This window comes from Mustela erminea, chromosome 3 (assembly GCF_009829155.1).
Source record: "Mustela erminea isolate mMusErm1 chromosome 3, mMusErm1.Pri, whole genome shotgun sequence".
Lineage (NCBI taxonomy): Eukaryota > Metazoa > Chordata > Mammalia > Carnivora > Mustelidae > Mustela > Mustela erminea.
In genome coordinates this window covers 85819779-85833930 of record NC_045616.1, presented here as the reverse complement: position 1 = coordinate 85833930, position 14152 = coordinate 85819779, and the positions used below count along the sequence as shown (strand labels likewise).

The following is a 14152-nucleotide window of genomic DNA, read 5'->3' as shown; positions in this document are numbered from 1 at the left end:
TCCCAGACCACGCCCCCTGCGGAGTTCCGCCCCTCGCTTGGCTTCGCCCTTCTAGGTTCCGGAGCGTTAGCATCTGCGCTCTGCAGAGGACCGGTAGCATCGGTTCTAGGATGCGAGGGTCATCTCCTCCGGGGCAGGGGTCAGATCCTCGGGAATCCGAGACATCTCGTCCAGCCAGCTGCCCCAAACGGGGCGCAGGCCATTGTCACCAGTCTAGGAGACTCCGGAGAACCGCCACTCCGTCCCTCTCCGGTGCAGAAAGCCAGCTTCCCGTGGTCCGCTGGGAAGATTCCTGGCTATCCACCAGATCGAGGCATCTGAGGGCAGGAGATGAGCCAAGCATGCGGGATAGAACAGTGGAGAGCACTTTGTTCTGACTGCCTGTCCTCCCCACCTGAACTCTGACTCGGCGCCGCACACTCCCCCCGGGGGGGGCGGAGGGGGGCGGCGCAGTCACGCGCGCCCCACACTTGCGCTCACAAGCACGCAAGGCTCTCTCTCTCCGCCCCGCACACCTGCGCTCCGCCCCCTGGTCCCGGGCTGGCGACTGGAGAAGGCATTTGGGAACCTAGGGCGGCTGCGGCGGCGCCCCCCCCCAATCCCCATTTCCTTCCCCTTCCCACAGACGGAGTTGTCCGGAGCCAGCCGCCGCTCCCAACCAGCCCGCATCCCTCTTCATCCTTCCCTCCCCCCGCCTGCCGCGGCACCGGTATCTGCAGCCAGAGCCCGGAGCCGGTGAGGCGGCGAGGGGGGGAGGGGGAGGAAGCAAGGGATGAGCGCCGGGAGGGCGTCGGGGGCCCTAAGCCGGACTAGGACGTCCCTGGAGCCGGAACCCGAGCCGGAGCCGGAGCCAGAATCAAGCCACCGGTACCGAGTGGGCCAAGTGGTCAGGATGGGAGGAAACGAAAGGGGTGGCGTTGTGCGGGAATACAGGCAGGGGAGGGGGTTGCAAAGGCCTGGCTCAGGCCCACGCGGAGGAGGTGCGGACGCTGACTCAGGCGCGATTCTTGCGCCGGCCGCCTGAGAATTCCGTCCCATCTCGCTCTGCAGTGTCCTTGGGAGGGACGGAAGCTCAGGACAAGCTGGAAAGGGGAACGCTCTGGGCGTCGGGGAAGCAGGATCAGGGTCGTGGAAGAGGGCTTGCGCAGCCACCGTCTGGCACCCCTGCCCCGGACCAGCACCCCTGGCACGGACAGCTCCTTGGTTGGGTAGCGGGGGTGGGGCCGGACCTCAGAGGCTCGTCGGTTTCGGGTCCTGAGGACCGAATTCCTATCCCTCCCCCAGTCCCTAGCTGCAGCCCCCTACCCCCAGGAGGCGCCCTGGCCCGCGCTCGCCCCCCAGGGCCTCATGTCGGAACCACAGCCTGACCTGGAGCCGCCCCAACATGGGCTATACATGCTCTTCCTGCTTGTGCTGGTCTTCTTCCTCATGGGCCTCGTAGGCTTCATGATCTGCCACGTGCTCAAGAAGAAGGGCTACCGCTGCCGCACGTCGAGGGGCTCGGAGCCCGACGATGCCCAGCTCCAGCCCCGTGAGTGAGGAGCCTAGAACCCGGCTCAGTCACCTTCCTCCCATTTCCTTCACCCCATACCTCTTTCTGACTTCCTGATCGAGACACCCAGGCCAAATCCTGATCAAGCCTTAAGGAGGCTTAATGATGCTTTCTTGAGTCAGCAACTGGGATGACACCACCCTGAAAGCAAGCCTAGGAAAGGCAGCATGGGTGGGAAGGGCCCACTGTTGATAGTCTTGGACTCCCACTGACTTTCCCATCTTTTCTGCCCTGGCCCCCAAATGCTAACATCCAGCATGATGGCAAATAGACAAAGGGATAGGTCTTGAGCAGTAAGCCACAGAAGCCACCAGGTAATGTCCACCCAAAGCTGACTCACTTCCTGCTTCCTTGCCAACCTCTCATCCTTCAGCTGAAGACGATGACATGAATGAGGACACCGTAGAGAGGATTGTTCGCTGCATCATCCAAAATGAAGGTGGGTGTAGGCTGGCCATTTACTCTCCCCGCCCCTGACCCCTGCTCAACTTTCTCTTGCCCTGACCTCCACCTCCACTGACTCCCTCTTTTCCTTCTCCCCTCAGCCAATGCTGAGGCCTTGAAGGAGATGCTGGGGGACAGTGAAGGAGAAGGGACAGTGCAGCTGTCCAGGTGAGCTGGAAACAAGGGCCAGCATGACTTAGCTTGCCTTGGAGAGTACCCTCTCCTCCAGCACAATCCTTTCCCAATGTCCTCGCATGTCTGGGGGGCCGGGAGGGAGGCAAAGCTGGCTAGCCTATAAGAAGAAAGAAGTTTTCTAGAAATCTGAGTCCTTCAAACCATACTTCCCATCTGGATATCATCAAGCCTGACATTTATCCCTTGTGCCATTCCTTTGGGTTAAACATTGCCCTCTTTTTAGCAAACAACCCTGGGAAAGAGAACACATGATGACTAAAATCTGAATATTGTGTTTATTAGATAAATACAAGAGTGCTGGGGCCTGGGGAAAGCGAGGCATCTGGGGGTTTAAGAAGCTGAAAGAACAGACACAAATGGAAAAGGAAAGGAAATGGTAGTGTCACTTGTGCTCCCTTCTTCCCTATCGTCCAGCGTGGATGCCACCTCCAGCCTGCAAGATGGAGCCCCTTCCCATCATCACACAGTGCATCTGGGCTCTGCAGCCCCTTGTATCCACTGCAGCCGCAACAAGAGGCCCCCACTTGTTCGTCAGGGACGCTCCAAGGAAGGAAAGAGCCGCCCCCGGCCTGGAGAGACCACCGTGTTCTCTGTGGGCAGGTGGGGACAGAAAGCCCCAGAGAAAGGGAGTTTGAGGTGGGAGCCCCAGTGACCAGGCACCTGACTCCAAAGGTGGGCCCCAGCTCTGTTCTCCTAGACAGTGAGCTACAGCAGAAGTCAGGCTGTACATATGCCCCATAATCTGGGTAAGTCTCCCCCCTCCCCCCAGGCCAGAGGGAAGTGACCATGAAACCCAGATGTCCCTGGTTGGGGGGAAGCCTAGCAGTCTCTGAGTTGTGGTCTTAAGCCCCAGTGTTCCCTCCCTTCCCAGGTTCCGGGTGACACACATTGAGAAGCGCTATGGGCTACATGAGCATCGTGATGGCTCTCCCACGGACAGGAGCTGGGGGTCTGGTGGAGGGCAGGACACAGGGGGTAGTCAGGGGTCTGGGGGAGGGCAGCCCAGGGCAGGGACACCTGCCATTGAGAGTGTGCCCCCTGAAAGGCCACAGCCCCCGGGCCTTGCCAGTCCCCCAGTGCAGAATGGAGGACTCAGGGATGGCAGCCTAGTCCCTTGTGCACTTGAGGGGAACCCTAGAGCCTCCACAGAGCCCATTCCTGGGGCTGGAGAGAAGGGCTCAAGCCCAGGACTGGCCAGTCGAGAGGCAATTGGACAGTCAAGCAAACTGGACACCTCAGATCACCAGGTATGAAGGCATGGGCATGGCTATGGTGGGCTCAGCTCTTACTGCCTCCTACCCTGGGGGCAGGGGGAGGTAGCACTGATTGGACCCACATCCTGTTCTCCCATTATTGACCACTTCTCTCTCACAGGTGTCCCCACCACGGGGAGCAGGGGGTGTGTGAGGTGAGTCTGCCTGGGCCCCAAATCAGATAATCTCATCTTCCCACCCCCTACTTACACCACCTAAGCCCATTAGCTCACTGTACTCCCCAGGATGGCCTTTGCTACAAATTCTTTGGTTTAGTGGTGGGGAGCGGGCATGTGCTCCAGCAGACAGGGAAGGTCCTGCAGCCCCCAGGGGAAAAGCTGAGACACATCCTAAATAGAAAGCAACACTGTTACCCTTCCTCTCCTCCAAGCCTCCTTCTTCAGTGTGCTGATGGACTACCAGCTGGCAGGGCCAGGGGGTGGGTGGGCATGAAGGCCCTCCTCCCCACTGGACAGCACTGCCCCCCACCTGAGGAACCAGCTCTACTTCCATCTGGAGTTGCATGGCCTCAGGCTGGGGGACCTCGGGAGAAGTCTCAACCCCATCCCTCAGTCTCTTTCACATCCCCTGCCTGCCAACAGGCTGCCTGACCCCTTCCCCATTACCTCGCTCCATTTGCTAGAGCGTGGCAGCTGGGAGCAGGCCCCTGCCCTTGGTGGGCCCCTAAAGCAATAGCACCTTAGGCCCCCTGCCCTCTTGGCAAAAGAGGTCCAGGCCCTGGCTTGGGCTTAGTGCCCTTTATTCACTGTCAATAAATCCGCTCAGACCATTACAGCTGTGTTGCATACTGGCTCCAGCTCCTTTTGACAGGCCTGCTCCTGTCCCAGCCCCCAACCCCAGTGGCCATGGGTCACAGACCCAGTGGACTGCGTCACAGAGTCAGGGTGGAGACACAGATGGGCTGGAGCCACTCAAGACTTTGGAAGATGGGTTCCAGCCCCAGAGATTTCACAATCCATTTTACCACCCTAGAGATGGGGTGGTGGCAGAAGATAGAGGGATAGTTCCAGCCTTAGAGATAGCAGAAGTGTGATGGGGGGAGAGGAGTGAGTTCCAGCTCTGGAAATGGGGAGAGGGAAAGTTTCTACCCCTGGAGGTAAGAGTGGAAATGGGGGAAACTCCAGCTTTTGGCTGTGTTATTACTCCAGATCATAGAGGGGGTGTTCTCTGACATCTTGGGTATAGGGACAGCAGCATCACTGGGGGACAGCAATCCCCCTGGCTTCAGGTGAGAGAATCTGGGTGGCCAGGATCTGGGGCTTTAGCTGGTGGGGGAGGTGGTGGACGCATCTGTAGAGAACACAGAATCAGAGCTCCAGAACCCTCCCCTGGGGACATCCCTGTCCATTCCCTCAGCCCCGCAGACAAAACAGGACATGTTGGAATGACATAATCTCCTCCAAGGGAGGAACCCGTACCGGCCTGAGTCGAGGTACCATCATGTCCAGGGGTCCAGGGCAGTCCAGATCTTGGTCTGCAAACAAGAGCCACAAGTCAGTCTTCAGGCTTTGTTTTGTTCATCGCTGCATCTCCAGCACTTAGAACAGTGGAACTCTGTAAATATTTGATGAATTAACGAATAGTCCCTAGTCTTAGAGCCACAAGATCCATTGATCTATCCATCCTCAGCACTTACTTGGCACCTGCTGAGAGGGGGCGATGGGATTCACAGCACCCCCATTCCCAGTGGCTGTCAGGAACCCAGTAGTGAAAAACCAACAAACACAATGAATGATTGTGCTAAATCATTCAAAGTGAACTATAGGGGCTGGAGCAGGAGATACAGAAAATGGTCACAGGGAGGGAGGCTCTGTGAAGAAAGTAGAAGTACGAGAAGGTTTTAGAAAAGGTGGGCATTCCAAGAAGGAAAATGATGACACAAACCAAAGTGTTTGCAGGATTCAAGAACATTAAAGGCAGAGGATGCATAGTGGGAAAAGCTGGCTGATTTGTAAAATAACCTTCATGAGGAAACAGCTACTGCAGGCATGCATACTATGTGCCAGGCACAATGCTAGGCCCATCCTTTTTTTTTTAAGATTTTATTTATTTATTTGACAAAGAGATAGCTAAAGAGGGAACATAAGCAGGGGGAGTGGGAGAGGGAGACGCAGGCTCAGCAGGTAGCCTGATGCGGGGCTTGATCTCAGGACTCTGGGATCATGACCTGAGCAGAAGGCAGACGCTTAACGACCGAGCCACCCAGGCACCCCTAGGCCCATCCTCCTAACCCTCACAACAACTCAGTGAAGTAGGGACCTTTCTCCTCACCCTGTAAAGGCCCAGGCAGGTTAAATATTCCGCCCCAAACCACACATTGGGAAGTCATATGCAAAGTCTCAACGATGCACTTGCCTCCCCTCCAAAGCCCAAGCTCTTCTCACCATCCTGATTCTGTGAGCCTGATGGAGGAGGTTCCTGAGGGCAGGCAGAGAAGCCAAGGGCAACCTTTCTCCTCCTGCCTGTCTCTTTCCCTCCCAGGGCCCCCAGTGCCCTCTACTCACCCACAGGCAGCGCAGATGCAGGGGCTCCCTCCAAGGCAGAGGTGGGCACAGGAGGTGAGAAGCTAGGAGGAGAAGGGGATGGCAGCATCTGGGAACGAGGGGCACACCGGGTTATTCCTGGCACACAGGAAGGTTTCATCACCTTTTCCTCTCATCTCATCTACAATTCCTGTCCCATCCTCCTTGATTTGGACAGCGGTGAAATGCTTCTACACACCTGGGGGCTTTAGCTGATACACACTTCCATAGCCAATAGGTAGTATGTCCCAGACATTCTGTTAGCACTTCACATATGCTCACTAATTAATTCCTTACATCATCCCATGAAGTAGGGAGTTTTGTTTTATGATTTCTTGTAGAGATGAGACTCAGGTTAAGCCATCTATTGAAAAGCATGGAGCCTGTTAGTTGGAGAGTCCCAACTAGAACCCAGCTCTCCTGACTCCCTCTCCTAGGCTCTTCCTGCTGTAAGAGTAGGTACCATATATTAAACGACCTCCTCTGGGTCACTGTGCTAAGGGCTTTACCTCCATATCTCTAGACACGAGGGTTGGGCTGCTGAAGTAGGTATTATTACCCCAGTTTTCCCAGATGACAAGTAAGCACCAAGCTTATATCACTGCCCAAGGCAATGCAGTATGAATCTAAACTCAGATCTAGCGCTAAAGTAGGACCACCAAACTCTTAGAGAAAACTGCCTAAGTTTCCCTCTTCTCTGCCCAGCCAAAGGAGATTGGGAGGTCCAAGCCAATGTACAAAGTAAACCAGGAGAAGGAAGGGGGCATTAAGATGAATATGGGGCCTAATTGGAGTGGGAGGCACAACTCAGAGAAGCCTGGGGACCCAGGGAGAAGGAAGCCTCACCTGTTCAGGGTCTGAGAGTTCAGGGGGTTCTGGGGGGCCAAGCAGCTCCTCCACTAACAGGGAGGGGAAAACCCCCACATGGCCCCCGAATTCTCCTCTCCAGAAGCCATCATCCACTCCATCCTGGGCCCGGGGCAGCAGGCGGATAAGCGCCCCCTCTGGAAAGCTCAGCTCCTCCGCACTCTGTCCTGTGTAGCTGTATAGGGCACGGGCCAGGAAGGCTGCAGAAGCCCAGGAGAGGTGGTGAGGGGAGTTGATGGGGAGTAGTTCCCTGGGTCATGACACCTCAGGGCCACCACGACTCAAGGTCCCCTGACCCAGAATTTCCCATTCTTACCTGTGGGCTCTACCCCTGAGGGATTGTCACTGTCGTGGCCACTCTCAGGGAAGGAGAGGTCCGGGAAGTTGAGATACCGCTCAGGGACAAAGCCTACCTCCCCGTGCTGGTTTCGAGCCTATTCACGCAGCAATGTGAACAGAGAGCAGACTTGACTCAGCAGCCCATGGCCCTAGCCCTCCTCCTCAGGCTTCTAGCTTTGTCTGGCTGGGTCTTTGCAAGCCACAGAGAAGTTCTTCCCACTGCCACACCCCCCTCCCACCGCCAAGGTCAGAACCTATGGTCCATACCCACCTTGACCCATTCATCAGCATCTCCCTCTTCTATGACCTCCAGCCACTCGCCCTCTGTGATGGTCAGCTCATCCTCATGCCCTGCCTGGGCCCCACAAGGAAGAATTCAGGACATGGCTGTCTCCCATCCCCTCTTCTCTGAGGTCCTCAACCCCATGCCCACCTGATACCTGATAGCTGAACACCACATGTGCTGGGCAGGGGAGGGGCCTGGTGGCCAAGGCTACAGGGGCAGGCTCCTCAAAGAGCTCCCCTGTCTCCTCACATTCCTCAAAGTCAGAGAGCTCAGCATCCTCAGCCTGGGGGACAGAGAACAGACATCACTGGGGGGCCCACTCTCAAGTACCCATTTTAATCCCCACTCCTCCATTCTACCCTTAAAAAACACCAATAGATCACTACCCAAGGTAGTACCCATCTGTCCACCATGTATCACAAGCAAAATCACCACAGAGCAGGGTAACACAAACAACAATTGCAGAATTCCAGTACTGAGTGCCTACCATGGGCCAGGAACAACACTTAACATCTTATATATAGCACCTCATCGCAACTTCACAATAACCCGCTGATATTTTGCATAACTATATCATCTCGTTTTACCTACTTTTCAACTGTTTTAAAAAGATTTTATTTAATTGAGAGAAAGGGTACACACATGCATGTGCACATGCACGGCGGCGGGGGGCAGAGCAGGGGGAGAAGGAGAGAGGAAAGCCGACTCCATACTGAGCATGGAGCCTGATGCAGGGCTTAATCTCACAACCCTAAGATCATGACCTAAGCTGAAATCAAGACTCAGACCCTTAACTGACTGAGCCACCTACTTCATTTTACTTGTAAGAAAACTGAGGCTCAGAAATGTTAAGTCACTTTCCAAGACCACACAGCTAGTAGTAAGTGGAGTGGCTGGCGCGTAAACCACTTAGAGTCCATACTCAGAACCTTAGTTCATAACTGCTATCCTATAGTCACGATAAAATTTCACTGAGAGCACTCCGTGCTACAAACTATGCAAAAAAGTATACGTTCTTCATTCCAGCCTCATAACAACCTCTTTGACTTCAGTACTATTGGGATGCCCATTTTATCGGGTCTGCCCTCCTCTGGGGAGATCTACCCTTTACCCTCCCGGGTGTAGAGGGGTAGGGAGCAAAGGTACTCACCGTGGGAGAGAGGTCCCTCTGGGATAGCCGGGCCTCACTGAGCCGTCGCTCCTGCTCTACCTCATCCTGTGCCTGGGTCATGGCTGGCTTCAGCCAGCGCTGCACATCCAGGCCAGCTCCTTGGAGCAGGGCCAGCCGGGCAGCCCCCTTCACCTGGCTCACCTGGCATGGGGAAGAGAGATCAACCAAGGTCATGGATGGGCCTGCCTTTGGGCGGTGAGTGGAGCCATCCCAAACATGTCCACTTTCTACCTCCCACCTCCCTGCTCCCCACCACGTAGCTGGACAGGAGGAAGGTGTTGTGTGAGCAGGTGGGATCTCAGGGGTCCCAGGAACAGGGCTATGGCTCACCTGTGCCCGCCGGATGCTCTCCCTCACTTCCTGCAGCCGCTGTTCTAGACCTGGCGCCTCCCGCCCTGGGGCCTGCTGTCGCCTCTGCTCCAGCCGCTGCAGCACCTGGTTGGAAAAGCAGAGAACAGGGGTGGGTGGAAACACTATGCAGACAACTTACTTTGTACTGGCACTTTGCTACTTGCTTTGCATGTATTATGTCATTTAATCATCCTCATGCAGTGGGGACTGTTATTAGCCGTCACTTCACAATAAGGAAACTGAAGTCCAGAGAGGTTAAGTCACTCCCTTACTCAGGGTTTCATAATGAGAAAACAAGCAAGCAGGATTCGAACCTAGGTGGGTATAGCTCTGAAAACTGGGCTCTTAACCACTGTGCCACACTATTGCGCTAAAATCCCTTTCCTTCCTCTCCTGCATGCAGCCCTATGACATCCCCCACTGACTCCGGAGTCCTCATCTCTCAGCGCTTCCCACCCACCCACACCTGCACCCCCCCACCTCACCCGATGCCCATGGTTCTGGATCTTGTAGTCTCGGGCAGCTCGGCTCGTCCAGCGCTGAACCTCTTTCTCCAGGCTACGGTCCCCCGCCATGCCTCCTGCATCCCCCTCCAGCTCCAGGGTGCAAACCTATGTGAAGAGTGTACACAGATGCTGAGAGGAGGAACTGATGTTGCTTCTCTACAGTCCCTTCTTGTTTCCTTCTCCCTGTCCTAACCTTCTCCAGCGACCGGGACAAAGAGGTGAGGGCACAGGTGTGCATTCCTGTGGACAGAGACACACAGAGAGTCCCCAAAATGGGAAAGAGGAAAAAGGAAGAGGAACTAGAGTCCTGAAACCCCTTCTCCACAGTTTAACAGTCACTAATCAGGACAAGGGTGATGAGGGAGTAGGCCTAAACCACAGTCCCCTTTACAGGTGGTTGGCTTCCAATGAAGAGAGAAGTCTCACCTGATCAGTCCCTGCAGGCTGAAACTCTTGAGGTGGTGTGGGGGAAAATACTCCAGGTTCCTGAAGAAAGAGCTTCAGATCTTCCTCCCAGCTTACCTGGGGGTTAGAAAAGGTCAAACTAGTCACTCACAGAGTGAGCCTATCCCCAGCCCCTCTTGGAAAAAGGACAGGTGAAAATCAAAGGGACAGATACACAGTGGGTGGTCTGTATTGAAGAGCAGGGTGAAGGAGATCCCTGAGAAGCTCGTATAGGGCACGGCCCTCACCTGGGAGGTTGCCTGCCCTCCACGGCGGGCATGCTCCAGGGCCATCTCTGCAGCTTCCAGCTCAGTGCGGCTTAGCAAGGTCAAGGGGTCCCTCAAGTGTTCCAACAGCTCACTGACCAGGGCCTGGAGAGAACCCCAAGATCGTGACCCCCACCCTTCCCCCAGCATCTATTGCAAAGCAAGCTCTCTGCCCAGGTTCAGATGGGTGATGGGCATGAGGAATTGGAAAGAGGGAAGAAATGAGACATTTTACTGCTTCTAATAATAGACCCTCATGTATGCATAGACCTTAACAGTCTAAAAAGCATTTTCATATCCATTCTCTCGCCTGAGCCCCATTAGTTTTATAAAGTAGGCAGAACAAAAATTGTCCCTAATGAGGCAACTAGGTGTTCAGAGAGGCTAAGTGTTCTGCAAAATGTCATGTAGCCAGCTAGAAGACAAACCCAAACCAGAACTAAAGGATGTAACTTCTAGCCACTCAAAGCAGGCTGGGACCTTAGCACCACCTAGCCTGACGGTGGTAGGAAGCAAGGAGAGGCTCTCCCACACAACACCCCCTCACCCCTTGTGCCAAGAGGCAGGACTATCTGGGTTGGGACTGGCCTTGAGCAGGGCTGGCAACTCCTCCTGGTAGTAGTGGTCAAGGTGGGCATTGGTGGCCACCAAGTTGAGCAGGTACTCATTGCGGGCTGCTCTCAGCTGCTGGGAGTACTGGGCTGACTGGGCAGAGAGCTAGGAGGAGAAAACAGGTGTCAACAGGAAGCCCTGGACCCGTGGGGTCCTTCCAAGGCCAACCCAGATCCAGCATGGATTCTCATATTATTGAGTGCTGACTGTGCACCTGGTGCTACACTAAACATATTGCACACTCAACAACTCCAGCTTGAAATGCTCTAGTGGCATCTATGTCCATTTAAAATAAAATCCCACTGCTCCTTACTGTGGCTTGCCAGGTGCAACAAGAGCTGGCCCCTGCAATCTCTCTGACCTGTTTTCAGAGTGCCTGTCCCCCTGCTCAGAGTGCTCCAGCCACACTGACCTTCTTTCTATTTCTCAAAGCCCACAAAGCTATTCCCACCTCAGAGCCTCTGCTTCCTCAGAGCCACCGTTTCCTCTCCCTGGAATGTTCTTCCCCTAGATCTTTGCATGGCTGGCTGCTTCTTGCCATTCAGGCCATGTGTTCAGATAGCTTTTCTCTCTAAATTACACCCTATTAACCCTTTACCATGCACCTTGTTTTGTTTTCACTTAATCTGATTGTTTCTTTACTTACTATCTATCTGCCCCTCACCAGACTCTGAAGGCACAGAGTCCTCAGTAAATGCATGGTAAAGGAATGAAAAAGAAATGTACTATTTCCACATTACAGATGAAGAACATGAAACTCCGAGAGATCAAGTTAACCAGGGTCTCACACTGAGGATGTAGGGAAGCCTGGATTCATCTCAGTCTCTCAGATTTATGCCCTTGGGTTCCAAACCACTAGACTACTCTGCCCACCTCTTTCCCATCTCCACTCATGTCCACGTCCCCCCAAACCTTGGTGCTGAGTTTCTGGAGACTGGCCCGAGTGTGGAAGAGCCCGTGGTCACTTCGGTTCAGTCTGTGCAAGCAAGGGAGAGGAGTCAAGGTTAGGCTCAGCTGTGGTGCCTTGGCTCCCATCTCCCAGTCAGGCTTCCCAACTCCCCATGACCCCACCTAGCCTGGACATCAGCCGCCTTCTCCTGTGCCAAGGCCCACACACGTTCCCGCTGCCCATACAGCTTCCGACTTCGGCTCAGCTCCCGGACTGACTGCAGCACCTCTGCTTGCGCCCTCTGGAGGTTCTCTGCTCCCTAAGGGTGTGTACACACAGAGTCCTGACCCAGACCACTTTCTACCCCAAGCCAGCTCTTCCTTCATCCCATCCACTGAGCCATACCTTCCTGAGCACCTGCTCCTTGGCACTCCGCCCTGTGCCCCCTGCCAGGTCACGGTATCGGTCAGACGCCTGGAGCCGGGCTTGGCCCCCAGCCACGGTGGCATCCAGCAGGCAGCGCCAGGCACCAAACACCATCCTGCCTCTCCCCAGAGAAGGTCTGTGTTGAGGAGGAGAGCACTCCAAAGCTTCATGAGACACTCCCCGCCACCACCAAACCCAACACCATAGGAGACACAGTGCTTTCCCTTCCCCCTTGTCTGGGAGCCTATCAATCGATCAGCACATTAGCTCAGCCACAAGGATCACTCATGCCCTCCGCCTGCACCCACAGTGTCCTTGCTGGGTCAGCTCCTCTCAGGCTGCTGTGTCAGCTCTACCTGCAGCTCACATGCCCTCTCCCCTCACTGGCCCTTTATTCCCAAAAAAAAGGGGTTGGGCTCCTCACCCCTTCTAGGCCCCCTGAACTACCCCCATCCATGGGACGCACCTGCTGTCCATCTCTCCACTCCGGTGCCCTTCTCTCTTCAGGAATGGCCCTGCCAGTTTCTGAAGTGCCTGGTGGGAAAGTCATCACAGACTCAGTTACCTTTCAAAGACTCTTAACAACTGGGAGAACATAAAATCCAGGTATAATAAACGTTATTCATCAGATGCATATTATGTGCCACTCACTTTGCTAAGTGATTTACCTATTTCATCCTTACAACAATCCTATATAAAGTTATAATTATTATTTCATTCTACAGAGAAAGAAATTGAGGCCAAGAAAGGCTAAGCACCTTGTCCAAGGTCACACGGCCAACAAGTAGCATGAGAGATCTGACACCAGTCTGCCTAACTCAAGGCCATTGCTGTGGGCCAGAAGAGGAGTATGTACAGAAAAAGAATGCCATGTGCAAAGGAGGCCACAACAAAAGAGAAAGTCCAGGAAAAGGAGTCCCATACCTGTCCATATTCTCGTTCAATGGCTGCCCTCTGCTTGCTGTAGGACCTATGAAGATTAAAGGGGCAGGATGGTGTCACTGTTTGGTCCTGTTCTCCCACCCTCAATCATCTCCTCAGCCTGGGCAGGAAGAAGAGGGGAGCCAGACCTAAAGTGTGAGTACATCAGGAAGGAATGAGACTGGAGAGAGAGTCCTTGAGATCACCTCAGGCAGCCGCAACCCAGAACAACCTCACCTCATTGTTCAGAGCCTCAGCAGGATCCTCCCCACCTCTGGAGAACCATCTTTGGACTTGGAGGTGAGGACGAATGGGGGCCTGGATACAGTCCAGCCTTCCAACAGGTCTGGAAGAGGGAGGGGAGATTCTGCCCAAGCTTGGTTGTGGGGCAGAGGGAGGGGTGTGGAGTCAATGGGTTTGAGAGAGTGTCCCTGTGTGTTTCTGTGTGTTGGGTTAGGAGGAAGGATAAGCCCTACCAGTATCTGGAGAGCCAGGCCGACAGTGAGAGCCGGGAATGGGCATCTTGGAGAACCCTTCACCCCCTGCTTTCCCCTCCCCAGGCCAGCTCTGACCGAGGTCTGTTCGAGGAGAGGAGGGGCGCGCAACGGCAAAGGTCGGGGTATGGTGGAAAGGATCAGAAGCTACCTGATGTCCTCCAGCAGATCCGCCTCCCTCTGCTGCCGGGTCTGAAGGATGTTCAGCTGCTCCAAGAAGCGAAGCTTCACCTCCTGGGCCGGCTTCACCTGCGGGGGTAACGAGAGGTTGAAGACCCCTGGCGCCGGGACCCGAAAAACACTCCGCGCAGGGAGCGGTGAGGGGGCGGGACCGGGGAGGGACTGGGGTGTTTCCTGGGTTACTTCAGGGTTAGGCCCCGGTCCCCCACTGCGGGCCCGGTGCCCCCCTCAACTCCCACCATTCCCCCAGCCCACCAGGAGACCCCATTCCCAGGCCAAGCTCACTTTTCGGGGCGGCGGCTGCATCTCCGCTCCGGCCAAGGGAAGCGACTCGACTCCGGAACTCGAGGAAGCCCCGCCCACGCCAAAGCCCCGCCCCGGACCTGGCCCAGCTCCGCCCCCGTCCCGCCCAC

The 14152-nt window shown here is 55.2% G+C and overlaps 2 protein-coding genes across 7 annotated transcripts; one reads left to right on the top strand and one right to left on the bottom strand.

The window, feature by feature from the left end:
• The first annotated feature begins 54 nt into the window (after nucleotides 1-54).
• Nucleotides 55-4237, top strand: RELL2 (RELT like 2). 3 transcript variants are annotated; one of them, XM_032336365.1, is made up of 9 exons: nucleotides 55-867; nucleotides 1051-1186; nucleotides 1285-1531; nucleotides 1926-1991; nucleotides 2098-2164; nucleotides 2606-2791; nucleotides 3063-3438; nucleotides 3566-3599; nucleotides 3836-4237. In XM_032336365.1, exons 1-8 carry the CDS (start codon nucleotides 773-775, stop codon nucleotides 3596-3598), a joined length of 1206 nt encoding a protein of 401 aa, XP_032192256.1. In that variant the 5' UTR covers nucleotides 55-772; the 3' UTR covers nucleotide 3599; nucleotides 3836-4237. The 3 variants fall into 3 exon arrangements, with proteins under 3 accessions (XP_032192256.1, XP_032192257.1, XP_032192258.1); XM_032336366.1 differs by lacking the exon at nucleotides 1051-1186; XM_032336367.1 differs by lacking the exon at nucleotides 1051-1186 and having other exon boundaries at nucleotides 789-867; nucleotides 1312-1531.
• On the bottom strand, nucleotides 3551-14134 carry FCHSD1 (FCH and double SH3 domains 1). Of its 4 annotated transcripts, none has more exons than XM_032336358.1 (20): nucleotides 14025-14134; nucleotides 13711-13808; nucleotides 13069-13114; nucleotides 12611-12678; nucleotides 12124-12280; nucleotides 11901-12037; nucleotides 11742-11805; nucleotides 10806-10934; nucleotides 10200-10322; nucleotides 9934-10029; nucleotides 9487-9612; nucleotides 8981-9085; nucleotides 8630-8791; nucleotides 7634-7762; nucleotides 7465-7548; nucleotides 7171-7288; nucleotides 6834-7054; nucleotides 5970-6057; nucleotides 4884-4939; nucleotides 3551-4755 (listed from the first exon to the last, which is right to left on the bottom strand). In XM_032336358.1, the coding sequence occupies exons 1-20, from the start codon at nucleotides 14043-14045 to the stop codon at nucleotides 4690-4692; spliced, it is 2094 nt and encodes a 697-aa protein (XP_032192249.1). In that variant the 5' UTR covers nucleotides 14046-14134; the 3' UTR covers nucleotides 3551-4689. The 4 variants fall into 4 exon arrangements, with proteins under 4 accessions (XP_032192249.1, XP_032192251.1, XP_032192252.1 ...); XM_032336360.1 differs by having other exon boundaries at nucleotides 12124-12259; XM_032336361.1 differs by lacking the exons at nucleotides 3551-4755; nucleotides 4884-4939 and adding an exon at nucleotides 4940-5019.
• Nucleotides 14135-14152: the final 18 nt, after the last annotated feature.

What these genes read in the sequence shown, in the direction of transcription:
- RELL2 (XM_032336365.1), top strand. Translation starts at nt 773, where the DNA reads ATGAGCGCCGGGAGGGCGTCGGGGGCCCTAAGCCGGACTAGGACGTCC. An exon ending in GAGCCAGAATCAAGCCACCG is followed by an intron (nt 868 to 1,050) that starts GTACCGAGTGGG and finishes CTCGCTCTGCAG; the next exon opens with TGTCCTTGGGAGGGACGGAA. An exon ending in CGATGCCCAGCTCCAGCCCC is followed by an intron (nt 1,532 to 1,925) that starts GTGAGTGAGGAG and finishes CTCATCCTTCAG; the next exon opens with CTGAAGACGATGACATGAAT.
- FCHSD1 (XM_032336358.1), bottom strand. Translation starts at nt 14,045, where the DNA reads ATGCAGCCGCCGCCCCGAAAA. An exon ending in GATCTGCTGGAGGACATCAG is followed by an intron (nt 13,115 to 13,710) that starts GTAGCTTCTGAT and finishes TAATCTTCATAG; the next exon opens with GTCCTACAGCAAGCAGAGGG. An exon ending in AGTTGCCAGCCCTGCTCAAG is followed by an intron (nt 10,323 to 10,805) that starts GCCAGTCCCAAC and finishes GGTTCTCTCCAG; the next exon opens with GCCCTGGTCAGTGAGCTGTT.